This window comes from Salvelinus fontinalis, chromosome 23 (genome assembly GCF_029448725.1).
Source record: "Salvelinus fontinalis isolate EN_2023a chromosome 23, ASM2944872v1, whole genome shotgun sequence".
Taxonomy (NCBI): Eukaryota; Metazoa; Chordata; class Actinopteri; order Salmoniformes; family Salmonidae; genus Salvelinus; species Salvelinus fontinalis.
In genome coordinates, this window is record NC_074687.1 from 23,786,423 (window position 1) to 23,802,976 (window position 16,554).

At 39.1% G+C, this 16,554-nt stretch overlaps 1 protein-coding gene across 1 annotated transcript in view; it reads right to left on the reverse strand.

The window, feature by feature from the left end:
* Positions 1-16,554, reverse strand: part of LOC129821055 (titin-like) — a 180,511-nt gene that overhangs the window by 119,384 nt on the left and 44,573 nt on the right. Inside the window, exons 41-63 of the mRNA XM_055878299.1 lie at positions 14,929-15,207; positions 9,087-9,368; positions 8,715-8,993; positions 8,330-8,608; positions 7,941-8,219; positions 7,542-7,829; positions 7,157-7,435; positions 6,493-6,774; positions 6,040-6,318; positions 5,638-5,919; positions 5,229-5,507; positions 4,841-5,128; positions 4,438-4,716; positions 4,038-4,319; positions 3,656-3,934; positions 3,241-3,525; positions 2,795-3,085; positions 2,347-2,637; positions 1,278-1,565; positions 1,045-1,158; positions 629-914; positions 343-526; positions 85-165 (exon numbers count right to left, since the gene is read on the reverse strand). Of these exons, the coding sequence (XP_055734274.1) occupies positions 85-165; positions 343-526; positions 629-914; positions 1,045-1,158; positions 1,278-1,565; positions 2,347-2,637; positions 2,795-3,085; positions 3,241-3,525; positions 3,656-3,934; positions 4,038-4,319; positions 4,438-4,716; positions 4,841-5,128; positions 5,229-5,507; positions 5,638-5,919; positions 6,040-6,318; positions 6,493-6,774; positions 7,157-7,435; positions 7,542-7,829; positions 7,941-8,219; positions 8,330-8,608; positions 8,715-8,993; positions 9,087-9,368; positions 14,929-15,207 (6,035 nt within the window). The remainder of the gene's footprint in view (positions 1-84; positions 166-342; positions 527-628; positions 915-1,044; positions 1,159-1,277; positions 1,566-2,346; positions 2,638-2,794; positions 3,086-3,240; positions 3,526-3,655; positions 3,935-4,037; positions 4,320-4,437; positions 4,717-4,840; positions 5,129-5,228; positions 5,508-5,637; positions 5,920-6,039; positions 6,319-6,492; positions 6,775-7,156; positions 7,436-7,541; positions 7,830-7,940; positions 8,220-8,329; positions 8,609-8,714; positions 8,994-9,086; positions 9,369-14,928; positions 15,208-16,554) is intronic.

A 16,554-nucleotide genomic window follows, 5' to 3' on the forward strand; every position in this document is an offset into this window, starting at 1 on the left:
TAAATAAATATGCATATAATACATGATAATTACTGCTGTTGTCATTGTCAGACATTTCATTGTGGTAGCTAATGAAGAACCTACCTCAGTACGTTCCATTCTCTTTTGCAAATCAGCCACAAGAGCAGCCAAATCCTCGTCCGATTCTCTCTCTCTCTCCGGTTCCTAAATCACATCAAAACACAAAGCAGAACTAGTTATAGTGTGGCCATCATGTCTTTAAAAAATGAACAAAATTCTGTATTGTATGACTAATATTAAGTAAATTAAACTGTTGTGTTCTGAAATAAAGACTAAGCCATTAAATTCAAATGAATACAACTTTATGTTAAATTAATTTACCGGTCTTCCACTTTCTTCTGCTTTCTCCCTCTTCAGCTGCTCAATGGCCTGAAGAAGTCCACGGTAGTCAGTAATTCCATACATGCGGGCATATTTCTCATACTCCTTAGGGTCCACATTTCTGAGCAACTCTACAATGTCAATGTCTTTCTCTTCCTGGGGACTCTTCTGCTTAGATGGAGTCCTGTGGAGGAAGAAAAATAGAAGGCATGGCAAATATTATTTGTACAGTTTCTTGTAGAATGTGAAAGGTAGAGACACAATTGTCAAAGAGAGATTCACTTACTTCTTCAGTTTAGCTCTGAAGTCTCCCTCAACTCCGACCACCTCTTTCCTTTCCTCAACATGCATGTCGGTGTTGCATTCTATTTCTCCAGCTTTGTTAGTTGCGACACATCTGTACTGTCCGGAGTCAGACTTTGTTATTTCTCTGATCTCTAACTTGGCATCTGGGCCTTTCTGCTCAATAGTGATGCGACCACCATGAGTGATCTGCCTCCACTTGCCCTTCATCCATTTCACGTTAGGAATGGGATCACCTCCAACCTTGGCGATGAACGTTGCAGTGCCCTCTGTAAAGGAATGCAACATATTGAAGACATCACTTACTATGGACATTTTAGATTATCCAATGATTAAACAATGTGGGTTGTCAATTGAATAATAATTATATGCTTCTAAATCTCTTTTCATCACACTTACTCTCGGCTACATGGCAAGGCTTGGGCTCCTCGATGAAGAACAAGTTGTCCAGTTTCTTTACTGGTGCTGCTGTTGATTCCTCTTCAGCGGGTTTAGGTGCTGCTTTGGATTTCTCTGCAATAAAGCAGAATTCAAGAAGTCTGTTATAAAAAAACATAATCATTCATTCATGATAGCTGATTCCACAAGTTATTGGATATGACTTGAATCAAAATATGGTCCAGAAGATGTACCTTTGATAGTCACTTTGGCCTTGCAGAATTCACTACCAGCTTCATTGGTTGCCTTGCAGAGATAGTCCCCTGCATCATTCTTTGATACGCGCATCACCTCCAAAGACGCAACGTCATCTGCAAAAATGATTTTAGTGCTGGAAGTGTTTTTCAAGTCTTTTCTGTCCTTCATCCACTGAATCTTCATAGGAGGGGATCCATGGACTTGACAGTTAAGGTGCAGGTTCTCTCCCTCGGTCAGCGTGACAGGTTTGAGAGCGGGGTCAAATGTAGGGGGCTTCTTGTGTTCTGGAAAAATAGAGAAGAGTCATGGAAAAACATACATGGGACACTGTTAGGAATTTTATGAATAATGACTAAACAATGTTTACATTTAGATAAAACTATAACTAATTGAACTCTACCCTTTATTATTATTATATCTGATTAATAATGTTAATTCATAAGGAAGGGATTATGTAGCATGAACAAGGAGTAATTAAAACATAATAAACACCATTCCAACTTAGTTGGAGAGGTATGTGGTGTGGGTTATAAAGTAAGCCAAAAGGATCGTTAAACTATGGTTGAACCGACTCAACTTGAGATGTTTAGATAAGGCAGTGAGTAACTTTTTAGGTCTTCCATTATCTCGAGCTGTCTGCTAAAGTGGTAATAAATTATAGTGAAACTTCTGGAAATCTTAGTGATATTGTGTGTCATGTGTGTGCGCTGGTGAGTTGGAATGAACTTTTGAACCTGTTTTATATTGGTCAAGAGGAGGAGCTTTATTCTGTAACCAATGACGTCATATTTTGTATATAAACTGTTTGTGGTTAAATGGGAGCGCGCTTACGAGAATAAATAGTATTATCTCATTTTAATAAGACTGGACCCTGTCTATTTTATGTTAATAAGTATCTTACAAATTCTTAGAAATAGACAGATTGATTTTAATTAATGAGTACATAAAGGAATTATAAAATTCCCCTAACAGACACACAGTAGAAATGCATACAAAAGTTATGTACATCTCGTTTTCTATGGAGAAACACAACAAAATAAACAAGTAATAATAATATGGACCTACCAGTTATGGTAACTGTCACTTCGCAAGAGGCAGTGCCAGCTTCATTGGTGGCTTTGCAGGTATACCTGCCACAGTCTGAGACTTCGGAGCTCTTGATACACAACACAGCCACATTGCTCTTGAAGGACATGTCATAGTGATCAGAGCTGTGCCTCTCAATGTCATCTTTGTACCAATTGATGGTCATGGGCTGAGAACCAGACAAACGTGCCTCAATTTTCACCATCTTTCCCTCTGTATCCTCAAGGGTCTCTGTGGGCTTTTTGGTGAAGGTAGGCGGGATTTTGCGCTCTGAAAATAAATACAAAAGCATGAATGGTTTCTGAAACAAGATTGCAGTGGTCATGTTAGGTGTCACGTAAGCAAACAAAGTACTATACCAAAAATGTCTCTCAAGAAACTAAAATGTCTCTCAAGGACTAAAATTGGGTGCCAGTGGGCCAAATACCTTTGACAGTAATTTCAGTGGAACAAGAGTCCTTTCCAATGTCATTAGTGGCATGGCAAAAGTAGCGGCCAGAGTCTGCTTTAGCTGCTTTCAATATAGTAAGGTGTGGGGTGTTATCCACGCAGGACATCTTGTAATTTCCCCCTGATCGAATATCTTTGTGATCCTTTGACCAAGTGACTTTTATTGGCAAAGATCCAGTCGTGTGGCATTCCAATTCCACACTATCACCCACTGAAATGTCCACCATGGGTGACAGCTTTTTATCAAAGACAGGGGGATATCTTGGCTCTAAAAGTTAAATGATGGGAAAGAGGTGGAACATACAGCATACTTTGAAAGGAAAGCATTGACATTGTACAATATGACATGGTACTAATACAGAACGTGCACTGTCTCTCAGTCAGCAAGCAAAAAACGACTTCTTTGAAGAAAAACCGACCGACCTTGAAGAGTGAGTTTGGCTCTGCAGGATGCAGTCCCAACGCTGTTGGTAGCAACACAAGTGTATTCCCCAGAGTGTCTCATTTCACCTCTGGTTATTTTAAGGGCAGCAGTGTTATCATCATAACTCATGGTATAGTCGGTGGATTTCACAGTTTCACCGTCTTTAAGCCAAGAGACCTCAATGGGCGAGGAGCCTGCCACGCGGCACTCAAATTTGACTTCCATTCCCTCAGTCTGTTGAAGACTGGTTATTTTCTTGGGGAAAGTAGGTGGAGTTTTTGCCTCTGAAAATAGAATAGTTCAACAAACAATATAATACTAGTCGTTAATTTCAGAAACAATGATGCAGAGTCAAAACGGATTATCTCCAGATTAAAAAGAGAACATTCCTAAATAAAAGATGGCGGGCATCACCTTGGACAGAGAGGCGGCAAGTGGATGAGGCTGATCCTATGTTGTTTTCTGCTTTGCATGTGTATTCACCAATATCAGCCTTGGCTGCTTTGCTCAGTTTCAAGCAAGCAACTCCTTTGGAATATTCTATTTTGCAAGTGGGGCTGGATCTCACTTTTCCGTCAGCCTTAAACCAAGCCACCTTTATTTCAGGAGTTCCGCCCACATGGCATTTCAAACAAACTGCATCACCAGCAGTCACTTCCATTGGCTCCAAATTCTCAATGAAATGAGGTGGTTCTAAAGTGACAGATATAAACCGTTAAATCAGAAACATGCACATCAGATATATACAGTATAGGACAATCCTAATACATTACCAGATCAATTTAGGTAAACTAACCTAAGATGGACACTTGTGCTTTGCAGGTATCCTTTCCAGCATCATTGGAAACTTCACAAGCGTATTCCCCACTTGCTTCCTTATCATCGGTGTTTAAACACTCCAGGATGCAGGAGGTCTCAGTGGTAGTGACATTGTGCTTATAAGAAGAAAATAGCTGTTTTCCGTCCTTATACCAGGTGACAAATATCTTTGGGGTTCCAGAGTATGTGCACTCAAGTACCAATGATTTCCCTTTTTCAACAGAGTGGTCCTTCAGCTTCTTAACAAAGCTAGCAGGTTCTGAGTTAAATCATACAGAAGTTTGTTAGTCCACATACTGATTAATTTTGTCATTTTGTTTTAATTCTGTTAATAAAAATCTGTAATAATACATTTTAAAATTATATTATTGACCAACCTTTCACAGACAGGTTAACCGGGCAACTTTCCTTTCCAGCATCATTAATAATCTGGCATGTATACTCTCCAGCGTGGGATTTGTCAATTTTGAATAGCTCCATAGTAGCTGTACTGTCCCGCAGAGCAATTTCATAGCCTTTTCCAGACAAAATTTCCTTGGTGCCTCTGAACCACTTCAGTTTCAGTGGGGCACTTCCTTTGACAATTGCTGAGAACAAAACATTTGTGCCAGGCATTGCTTCCAATGGCTGAGGTGGCATCACGAAAGAAGGAGGTTCTAAATACAAAAAAGACATACTTTTAGCTTGCCGACATCTGACATTAAATCAGTTACTTCACAAAGCAATAGTCATTATGAAGCCCAAACGGGTACTGTAGTTTCAAACCTCCGATTTACTGACCTTTCACAATGAAAGAGGCACTGGTCTCATTGGTTCCTGCCTTGTTTATAGCTTTGCATTTATACACTCCAGAGTCTGACAACTTAAGAGTGGGCACTTTGAGCGTGCAGGTGTTGTCACTGAATGTAATCTCATAGTTTGGGCCAGTTTTGATCTCCTCTCCATCATGGTACCAAGTAATGGTGAAAGGTGCGGAACCAGAGACTTTGCAGTCCATTTCACCAGCTTTTCCAACAATAGGTTGATAATCCTTCAATTTCCTTGTAAATGTTGGAGGTATAGTTTTATCTGTTATAGAAGGACATGGTTAGTAACCAGTGCATTAGGAAAAACACTAGGCAATTAGGCAAATGTCATATTATACTGTGTATAGGAAGTGGCCACCAACCTAGTACAGTGAGGTTTAATTTGGTGAGATCACTGCCAACCTCATTTTTGACCTCAAATGTATATTCTCCTGTGTCATTTTTTTCTGCAGACAAAACTTTCAAGCTGGAGATCATCTTTGAGAATGAGATTTTGTACTTCTGTCCAGAGGAGAGCTCGACTCCATCCTTAAACCATTTTGGTTTCAGCTCTGGTGTCCCCGACACTTTGACTTCTAGAGCTGCAATATCACCTGCAGTCACGCTGAAAGACTCTGGTCTCTCCACAACTTTAGCTGGTTCTGAAAATAAAGAACATGAAAAGAGGTGTGCTTACAGAAACTGAATAATAAAAAAAGCTATGACTGGGGGGAAAACTAAGCGAATTAAGAAAGAAAATTGAATTAAGAGAGACAATTGAAATGTACAAACCTAATACAGTCAAGTTAGCAAAACATTCCACAACTCCGGCATCATTTCTGAGTTGGCAGGTGTATTTGCCCATTGTCAGTAAATCTGCTTTAAAGACTTTAAGAGTGACCTGGTTGTTGTCAAAGGTAATTTTCCGGTTGTCACCATCTCTGAGAATGTGATCCTTATCCTGTACCCAAGACGCGGTCATTGGCTGAGAGCCTTTGACAGTGGCCGTCAGGGTGACTTCTTCACCCAATATGCATGTCATATTCGACAATTTCTTCACAAACGTTGGTGGTTCTGAGAGAGGACAAACACGGAGAGGAGAAAAAAAACATCACGATGGAGTAGTTCATGGTTAAAAGCTGGAACGTCAATTATCAAAATAAAAATACCCACAGATGATGCAATTCTACTAACCTCTGAGTTTAATTGTAGTATGGCATGTTTCATATCCTACACTGTTTGATGCCTTGCACTCATACTCTCCAACATCTGAGGCTTCCAATCCAATCATATGAAGAGTGGCAGAGGTACCCTCATTCACCATCTTATATTTCCTACTTTCTTTTAGTGGTGTTTTGTCTTTGGACCAGGTAATCTCAAAGGGTTCTGTGCCAATTATCTCACAGTGTAGGCTAGCATCCTTTCCTTTCATTCCTTCAATTGGCTGAGGTACTTTGAGGAAAGATGGTGGGTCTACAAAACATTGAGAATCGTTAAGAAGCAGCTCTCTTTGTTACATGCAGCAAAGCTTCAAATTCATACTGACGTAATACCACCAACAGACACTATACTAATACTAGATTATTATGGAATATATCATGTAATATGGAAAATATCAAAACCCAATGTCATTGATCACTGGCTAACCTTTGACTGTAAGAGTTGTGCTGCAGCTTATGCTTCCAGCTTCATTGGTTGCTTCACAAGTGTAGACTCCATTGTCTTCAAATCTTGTGGTGTGCAGCTCAAGGACTGCCATTGAGTCAACAAATGAAGTTCTATAGTTGTCACCTTCTGTAATCTTAGTGTCATTTTTGTACCATTGCATTCGCAGAGAGGGCGCACCCATAACTTTGCATTCAAGACGGAGTGGCTCGCACTTCTTCACAAACTTTGTGACTGGCAATTTCAGCACAAATTCAGGAGGTTCTGCAAAGCCAAAATATAGCAAAATTAGGTTATTGAAGCACATGCAACTTGACAAAGTGAAATAATATGAGGCTTGGAATGAACTGCAAAAAGAGGTGATTTGATGACTTGATGGATCTGTTAAGCATTAAAGCCAATATGAATTTGAAAAGGGAAATGGGAAGCATGATACATGGTGGACAAACAGTTGTTGATGTGATGGAGGTGTTGGTGAAGGTGTTGTGAACTGCTGAAGGAGCTGTGAAAAGGAGGTGGTGGAGGAGCTGTGAAAGTGCAAAACAATGAGCACAGATAAAAGCATTCGAGGTCAGACGGAACGATGGAAGCCAATCGAGGAAAGATGGAAGCCAATGCAAGAGTTTAAATAAGAGCATGTTCCAACCTTTTACTGTTAAATTGGCACTACATCTTTCAGTGCCGGCATCATTGCTAACTTGACAAGCGTAAACTCCACTCTGCAAAACTCCAACTGAGTAAAGATCTAAGAAGCAAGATAATCCTTCCAGTCCGGTAAAACATGATGGTCCAGTGATCAATTCAGTGTCATCCTTGAACCATTTCACTGCGAAAGGAGGTGTGCCTTTAAACGTGCTCTTAAATCGCACGTTGGAGTTAGGAAGGGCTGCCTGGGGCTCAGGCAGCAGCACAAAGCTTGGCGGCTCTAAAGATGCATTTGAAAAGACACAATAGCAACCAAGTTAATCAGCTGGCATGACCCTTTCATAAGAGAAAAATATGAATATGATATAAATGTTATAAATTCTGACCTTTCACCCTTAGTGCCCCACTACATTCAACGCTTCCTGCTGTATTCGTCAGTTTGCAAGAGTAAGTGCCAGCATCAACTCTCTCTAACTGTTCGATTTCCAAAGACACAGAATTGTCTTGACGAACAAGTTTATATTTTCCACCAACGGAAATGTTGTTTCCATCTTTCTGCCATTCCACAGTAATGGGAAGGGATCCAGATATTTTGCAGCCAATTTGAACAAACGTTCCCAATATTTCCTGTATTTCACTCATTGGTTTCGTAAAGCTTGGGGGAAGAGTTTGTTCTGTTTTCACAAGAGCAACAACAAAACAGTCAAAACCATATGCATTATATATCATGTAATAACCAGTATACTACCACACTAATTTGTTTCAATACAAGATTTTGCACTGACCTAGTACAATCAACTTGACTCTGCAACTGCAGGTATCAATGTGGTTTGAGACCTCAAATTGATAGTTGCCTGCATCCTCCTTTTGTGTAGTCTGAATTTTAAGGCTACTAAGGTTGTTCTCGAAGCTAAGTTTGTGCTGTGGACTTGACTTGAGCTCTTTGCCATCTTTGGTCCACTTCACTTTGAGCTCAGGACTGCCTGCCACTTTGCACTCTAAACTGACTGGATCCCCAATAGTTACTTTCATCACTTCTGGTTTCTCTGTAATCTGAGGTGGTTCTAAAATGCATAGAAATATCAATTTTCTGTTAAAATCCATACATTTCAAAGACAGACCTGACCAAAATGAAAACAAATATCTAGCTAGCATACTAAATGAAAAGACTAACCTTGCACCATGAGGGTTGCAAAGCACTTGTCCTGTCCAGCATCATTTGCCACCTGGCAGGTATATTTCCCGCTGTGATGGGCCTCACACACCGGAATCCTTAGAGTTGCCACATTATTCTCAAATGTCCGTTCAATTTTAGGATCTTCCAAGATCCAGTTCTCATCTCTTTGCCATTGCACAGACAGAGATGGTGAACCAGTGACAACACACTGAAATTCAGCCGATTTGCCCAAAACAGTGGCTACATTTTCAATTTTCTTCACAAATGATGGTCGATCTAACATCAAACCAAGGAACAATTATTAGTTATTTCAAGTAAGAATGTGTTGTCATCATGGAAGTTACATAATCTATAACAATAGTATATGTTTTAAGTAACTAACCTTTTATACGAAGCGTAGTTCTACAAGAACAACTTCCAACCTCATTTGAGACGGTACACTGGTATTCACCAACATCTACACCATCACATTTCTGTATTTCAAGATTCAGAATGTCCTGTACTTGTGAGAAACTGTGCTTTGTGCTGGATTTAATTTCCTTTAAATCCTTATGCCACATGACCTCAAACGGACCTGTGCCAATGACTTGACAATCTAAAGACGCATTTGAGCCCTTCACAATATCCGCAGTTGATAACTGTTTAACAAAGGATGGTGGCTCTGAGGTAGAGAAAACAGACAATTAATTAAATGAAGTCTGAATCATATAAAAGTTTGAAAATATAAAATGAGTCCTAAAAAGACTAAACCAACCTTTTACTTTCAATTCCATATTGCAGCTTTCACTGCCAGCTTCATTACGGGCTTCACAATAATATATTCCACTGTCCTTAGTATCAGCACCACAAATATCCAGGGTTACTATGTTGTTATCAAAGAACATCTTGTATTTGTCACTAGGACTTATCTCATTCCCATCTCTGAACCAGTATATATCAATCTCTGGAGTTCCAGTCACCTGGCATTCAAATGTTTTACTTTGCCCAGGTTTCACCACTGACACACCGTCAGGTTTTCGTGTGAACTTTGGAGGCTCTATATAAAATAAAGTAAACATAATAAGTATAGCAGAGGTCGAATTCAAAAACAAATGTCAAGAAGGTAAAGAATAACAGCCAATAAGAACCTTTAACAAAGAGCATTGCTTGGCAAGCATCAGAGCCCACGTCATTATTAATTTCGCAGATATAGTCTCCAGAGTCTAATGCTTTGGCAAAGAAAAGCTCCAGCGATGTAGAGGTGTTGTCTTTAGTCACAGAGCAATCAGAGCCGGATAAGATCTCCTTCTTGTCTTTAAACCATTTAATGGTCAAGGGTGGAGTGCCAGACAAAAGGACATTAAATTGAACCTTTGATCCAGGTAAAACATCCATTGATTCTGGCCTTTCTAAAACCGATGGTGGTTCTGTTGATAAAATGGGGAATGCATGTTTCAAGTTAAAAGTCTAAAAAGTTCTGAAGCCAAAGAGAGCCAAAGATACAGAAATATAGAAGACAAAAAAAAATGTTATCCAAACCTTTTACAAGTAAGGCCCCAGAACACTGGTCCTTGCCTGCCTTATTAGTAGCAATGCAGGTATAGCTACCACTGTCTGCACTGTCAAGACGACTTATTTCCAGAAAAGCTGTGTTTTCAAAGAATGTGCATTTGTGCTTATCATCAGTCTTGATCTCTTTCTCATCTTTGTACCAGAGTACAGATATGGGCAGAGAGCCAGACAAAAGACACTCCAAGTGGGCAAATGATCCTTTGATACTCTCTGTTTTCTTCAGTTTCCTTGTGAAAGATGGTTTTATGATTTGATCTAGCATAAATAAAAAATAAAGTAATGAGAATGCTGTCAAAACAGGAATACCTGTAAAAAAAAAAGCTTTAAAAATTATTAAAATATGTATAAATGAACTGACCTAGAACAGAAACTGTAGCTTCACAAGTACTGCTTCCAACGTCATTGGAAACCTCAAAGTTGTAATCTCCACTGTCGCTTTTTTCTGTACGGAGAATGTTTAGTACAGAGCTCTTATCTGTGCTCTGTACTTTGTATCTATGACCTGATGTCAGCTCTCTTCCATCCTTCAGCCATTTGACTTTGAGCACCTTGGTTCCAGAGTACCTGCACTGAAGTGTGGCGGGATCCCCCATTGTAACACTGACAGATTTAGCCTGTTCAGTGATATTTGCTGGTTCTGTGATAAACATAACATTCAACAATGAGTTTTTAACATCAGAATATAAAATCCAAACACCAATAGCAATTTGAAAAATGTCCTCATAAACATCAACCAACCTTTGACTACCAATAACGCAGAGCATTTCTGATTGCCAGCTTCATTTTTGGCCTGACAAGTATATTTCCCAGCATGTTTGGTTTGAATATTTGAAATACGCAGCAGTGCTGTCCTGTCTTCAAAGGACATCTGCGCATGCTCACCATCTTTGACCTCATGGTCATCCTTCAGCCATGACACAGTCATAGGTAGTGATCCTTTCAGAGTACACTGCATAGAAATCTCACTGCCAACTAGGGAATTCACATTCTCTATCTTTTTCACAAACGACGGCGGTTCTAAAGGTGGAAAAGCATACAACCTTTTAACTGAAAGACTACAGAAATGAACAGATACATATATTTAAAATGAAGGTTTTCACACCAACCTTTCAGTGTCATCTCATAATCACAAGATGACTTCCCAACTTCATTTTCTACTGTACACTGATATTTTCCAGCATCTCCGGCTTCAATTGCCAGGATCTGGAGGGTAACTATGTCATCCTTTAAGACTATCTTGTGTCTTTTATCATTTCTGATCGCCTTTGTGTTTTTGTAAAAAGATACGTTGAATGGAGCAGAGCCTGCAAGCTTTCCTTCCAACATAATATCAGATCCTTTGATAACTTCTCTGGATTCAAAGGTCCTTGTAAATATTGGAGGTTCTAAAAGAAGATGGCAATCAAGTCAGAATACAATCAACAAAAATCTAAATGGATTAATCTAAAAGAAATCAGTAAGCGGAATACTCAACACACCTTTAACTGTAACTGTGCTGCCGCTGTGGTCACTACCAGCCTCACTTGATGCCACACAAACATAATTTCCACTATCATCAACAGAGCAGTTGACAAACTCCAATGAGGCAACTGAATTGATGACAGCCATTTTGTATTTCTCCTTTTGTGTTATCTCAATCTCATTCTTTAACCACTTAAAACTGATCTCAGGGGTGCCAGTTGCTTTACACTCCAGCTTTACAGCACTTCCTTTCACTACTAGTTTCGTAGACTCAAGCTTCACCACAAACATTGGAGGTTCTAAAAAAGAGTTTGACATTGATTATCAGTCAAGTAAACAAACATTGATGCAAGAACAGAAGAACAACAAATGCATATTGAGCCGGGTATATGTAAGAAGGTCACCTTTCACAAACAAGACAGCAGTGCATGCCATCTTTCCAGCGTCATTGGCCACTTGGCATGTGTAGTTAGCTGAGTCAGTGGGTTTTACTGAGTGAAGTTCCAAAAAACTTAAGGAGGTCTCCTTCTTGATAAAAAATGTGCCCCCACTTGATATCTCCTTGTCGTCTCTGAACCACTTGATCATAAGAGGAGCTGTTCCAGTGAAAGCACACTTCAAGACAATGGTAGATCCTGGTATGACATCTTGGTTGTCAGGTTTCAATGTGAAGACTGGAGGTTCTAAAATTAATTAAAAGGACAAAATATTTATTTTTCATCATCATATTACCCCAAGAAAACGCCATAGGCCTACTTCAATTAGAAGTAAAAACATAGAGCTAAAGAATTACTTAAACTTTATAAACCTTTGACATATAAGGTTCCACTGCTTTCTTCAGATCCAGCAGAATTTGTTGCCCGGCATGTGTACACTCCAGCATCAACCTTTTCCAATTTAGTAATTTTCAGTGCAGCTGAGTTGTCTTTGATTTCAGGTAAATATCTATCTCCGAACTGAATTTCTTTATCGTCTTTGAACCAAGACAGAGTCATAGGCTGGGATCCAGATACTTTGCAATCCATTGAAATATCGTTACCCATAATTCCATCAAGTCTTTTCAGAGACCTTGTGAAAGAGGGTGGTATGATACGATCTGTTTTGGAAAGAAAAAGTTAAGTCATACTGTACATTGCAAGTTAAAATAAATGTCATGAAAACAAACTTTTAAAAGTAGCAAAGAAGAAAAGCTAACCCAGCACAGTAATAGAGCATGAGCACTGGTCCTTTCCAACACGGTTGGACACTTCCATCTTGTATTCGGAAGAGTCTGCTTTTTCAGACGCAAGAATCTTTAAGATGGCAATATTATCTTTCAGAGTTATTTTATATTTTCGACTCCCTTTCATCTCCTTTCCATCCTGGAACCATTTCACTTTAAGTTCTGGGCTTCCAGCGATTTTGCATTCCAAGGTTGCAGATTCCCCTGAAGTCACATTGATGGATTCTGCTTTCTCTAAGATTCTAGCAGGTTCTATATTAAAGTAAAATGAATTAGATTGAGGTGTCACAAGAGTATAATGTGTTTATATGTAATACATAAATATATGTAAATGTTTCATTTAAATGTTCAACTCTAACCTTGAACTGTTAGAGTGGCTTCACATTTGTTTTGTCCAGCCTCATTCTCTGCTTGGCAAGTGTACTTGCCACCATGGCTAATGGCAACAGTTGTTATTGACAAAATAGCAATGTTGTTCTCAAATGTCATTTTGATATTTGGATCATCATCTCTCAACATTTCAGTGTCCTTTATCCATTTGACGGAAATGGGGGGTGAGCCTTTCAATGTGCCCTGCAGTTTCACAGAATCTCCCAATGTTGCTGTAATGGTTTCAATCTTCTTTGCAAATGTTGGTGGTTCTATACAAAACATATTATAAAATCAATGAACCATGTTCTTTAGAAAACATACCGTATTTAGATAAATCAATTTGAGTTATTTTAATTGATCAACAATACTAACCTTTTAGTTTGGCCAGTGCCTTAGTGGTGATTTTACCAACATCATTAGCTATGCAGCACTGGTAATCCCCAATGTCTGCACTTTCAAATGAGCAGAACTCCAAACGAGCAATGGACTCCTGAGAGACGATCTTGTACTTTTTATCTGTGGTGACGACTGGTTTCTTATTCTTCAACCAGGTGATTTCAAATGGAGCTGTTCCTTTAATTTCACATTCGAGTACGGCAGGAGTTCCCTTCACTGTCTCAACCATTTGCAATTCTTTTCGAAGGGAAGGGGGCTCTAAGAGTAGAGATCAGATTCAATTATACAACTATATGTTAGATTTTTAAATAATTGTAAGTAAAGAATGGTGACAAACCTTTTACAGATAACTCAGTGCTGCAGCTCTCACTACCAGCTTCGTTTGACACCTCACAAGTGTAGTTTCCGCTGTCTAACACGTTTACATCGATTATTTCCAAAGTTGCAAGACCAGCCTTGAAATTGATTTTATATTTATCTCCATCACTGAGCTCCTTGTCATTCAGAAACCAGGAAGCTTTGAGTTCAGCTGATCCTTTGACTGTGCACTGCATCCGAGCAGCTATGCCCTGCTTCCACATTAGTTTTGGTTCCATTTTCTTAACAAAGGTAGGGGGCTCTGAAATAAGTTTTGGATTGCAAAACAGCAAATGTGTTGTCAAACAAGAATCAATACAAAAGAGAAGAGTTCAAGAAAGAGAAAATAAGAAGACATACAGAAGCTGCATGGCGTTAGTGGCTGTTTCAAAGAGGACTCAAAAGCTGTTTTTTACAATTAGTAGATCTGTAAGTGCACAAACACTGTGTTAGTACAGAAATCTACTTGAAGACCTTACCTTGTACCGTCAACGTGGTAGGACAAGTTGCACTCCCAGCATCATTTGAAGCTGTACATACATATTTCCCTGAATCTTTCAGTTTTGCCTTTGTAATTTCAAGAACGACAACCTTGTCTTCAAAGGATTGTTTACAATCCATTGTTTGATGAAGCTTTTTGCCATCTTTCATCCAGGTGATGGACACTCCAGTGTCCTCATCCACTTGACCTTCGAGCCGCAGTGTGTTACCAACGGCTGAAGACACCGAGGCCTCAAAGGTCTTTATGAAACTGGGTTTGTTGATAACCCTCAACTCTGAACTGCATGTAGCAGTACCAACACTGTTCGATGCTTTGCAAAGGTATGTGCCCTGATCGTTCAGCTGAAGATTTTTGATTTGTAGGGAATATTTGGTCTTGTCAGATGATATTTGATAGCTTCCCCCCGGAGAGATAGCAATGTTGTCTTTGTGCCAGACAATAGTCACCGGTGAAGAGCCAGTAACTACACACTGGAAGGTTGCTTGTTTGCCCACGTATAAAGTCATGTGATCAGGCTTTGTACTAAATACTGGCGGGTACATCTCTATAAAAAAGTAAATAAAGATAAAAAAAGCAATAGGATATGAATACTTCATTTACTTTACAAACCGGTACAATATACAAATGTTGAGACAACAAGTGCACATTAAAATGTGTTGTATTGTATTCAACCTTAAAAAAACAGCAATATACATACAGTTGTATAAATAATGTTAAAGGAAACAGAAGACTCACCAGTCACTGTCAGTATGGCAGCACAGGTGTCACTGCCATGCTGGTTTGTAGCCTTGCAGGTGTATTCACCACTGTCAGCTTTGGTTGGGCTCAGGAGCTCCAATGAAGATGTCAGTTGCTGACTGAGAATGTGACAATTTGCACTCTCTTTGATCGAAGTGCCAGACTTGAACCATTTGAAGTTCACATTTGGTGCCTCTTCAATTTCACATTCAAACTTGGCTCCACTGCCAACATTGATCTCCAGGGGAACAATTTTGTACCTGAAAATAGGTGGCACTATAATGTGCACAAAAAGAAAAGTAAATTAGTACACAGGTAGATAATGATGCGAAAAATGACAAGTAGACAAATGGTACACAGAGCTGGAACAGGGATGGTGGGATGCATTCCAGGAGTGACTGTGAAGAAATGGTGAAATGGTTAGAGGAGGAAGAAGGAAAGTGACTTCATGATAGAGGAAGGAGAAAAGTAACATCATGAAGAATGAAACCATGACATATTTGCCCCTGAAAGCATGCAAAAAGATTTCAGTGCTCAGTGGAGAATGACCAAGAATGAAATGTTATAGTTCATGGGTGACAAAAATACCTGGGAATGATATAGAAGAAATAAGCATGTGGGGAATGATATAGAGAAATACTAAGGTGAATTAGTAGTGGATTGAAAGTATAGTAAATTCATGCTGAAAATTCTATCAATATTTGTTTTTATTTAGTAATTAGTTTGCTAAAAATAAATATGTATGAAATAAAGTATGAGTTTGCTGCCAATATGAAATTAAAATGTTATATTACGTTATAAAAATGTAATGAATGATAAAGTTAGTTTATGTGTATGGTGACGAGTAACAATAAAACTATCCCCATTATCCAACCTTTCGAGACAACTGTGAGTCTTGATGATGTTGTGGTCTTTCCAGCTTCATTCACAGCCTCAAAGACATATTCTCCTTCGTGCTTCTCCTTGATAATTTTCATGATTGTAAGTGTGTATGTGTCATGTTCTTTGGAACACTTGAACTCTTTGCCAGATTGAATTATTTGTCCATTGAAAAGCCAATTAGCTTTTGTAACATACTTTACTGTCACAGTGTATGTAACCTTACAATGCTCCTCTGTGGTAATGTCCTCAAGGAAAGTTTCAATAATGGGATAATCTTTTACGTTTCCTTGAGGTTTAGATTTTTTGACCTCTTCTGAAATAAATTCCTCCCTGTGTTCTTTTTGGATGAGTACATCTACAGAATGTTCAGTTGGAATGGATGTCATGGGCATATCGGTGGTGATATCAACCATACCTACATCTCTCTCATAACCTTTTACAGTCATAGTTCTAACCTCCTGCCTGGCCACCTGCACTGTCTGTTCAAACTCAGCATGTGATTCTGTAGTAACTTCCATTACTTGACCGCCCAAGTTGGATTGAGTTACTTTGGACTCTTGCACCACAATACGTTCCTCAGCTGTTGCTGTTTCATGTGGAGCCCGAGATTCTGTCTTTCCTTTAGCAGCCTGAGATTTAGGTGTTGTGAAATCAACTACACTTTCTGCTACTTTTACTGTCTCAACTACGGATGACAATATTTCTTTGGAGGATGCACTGCTAACCTTTAGTCTTTGGGGC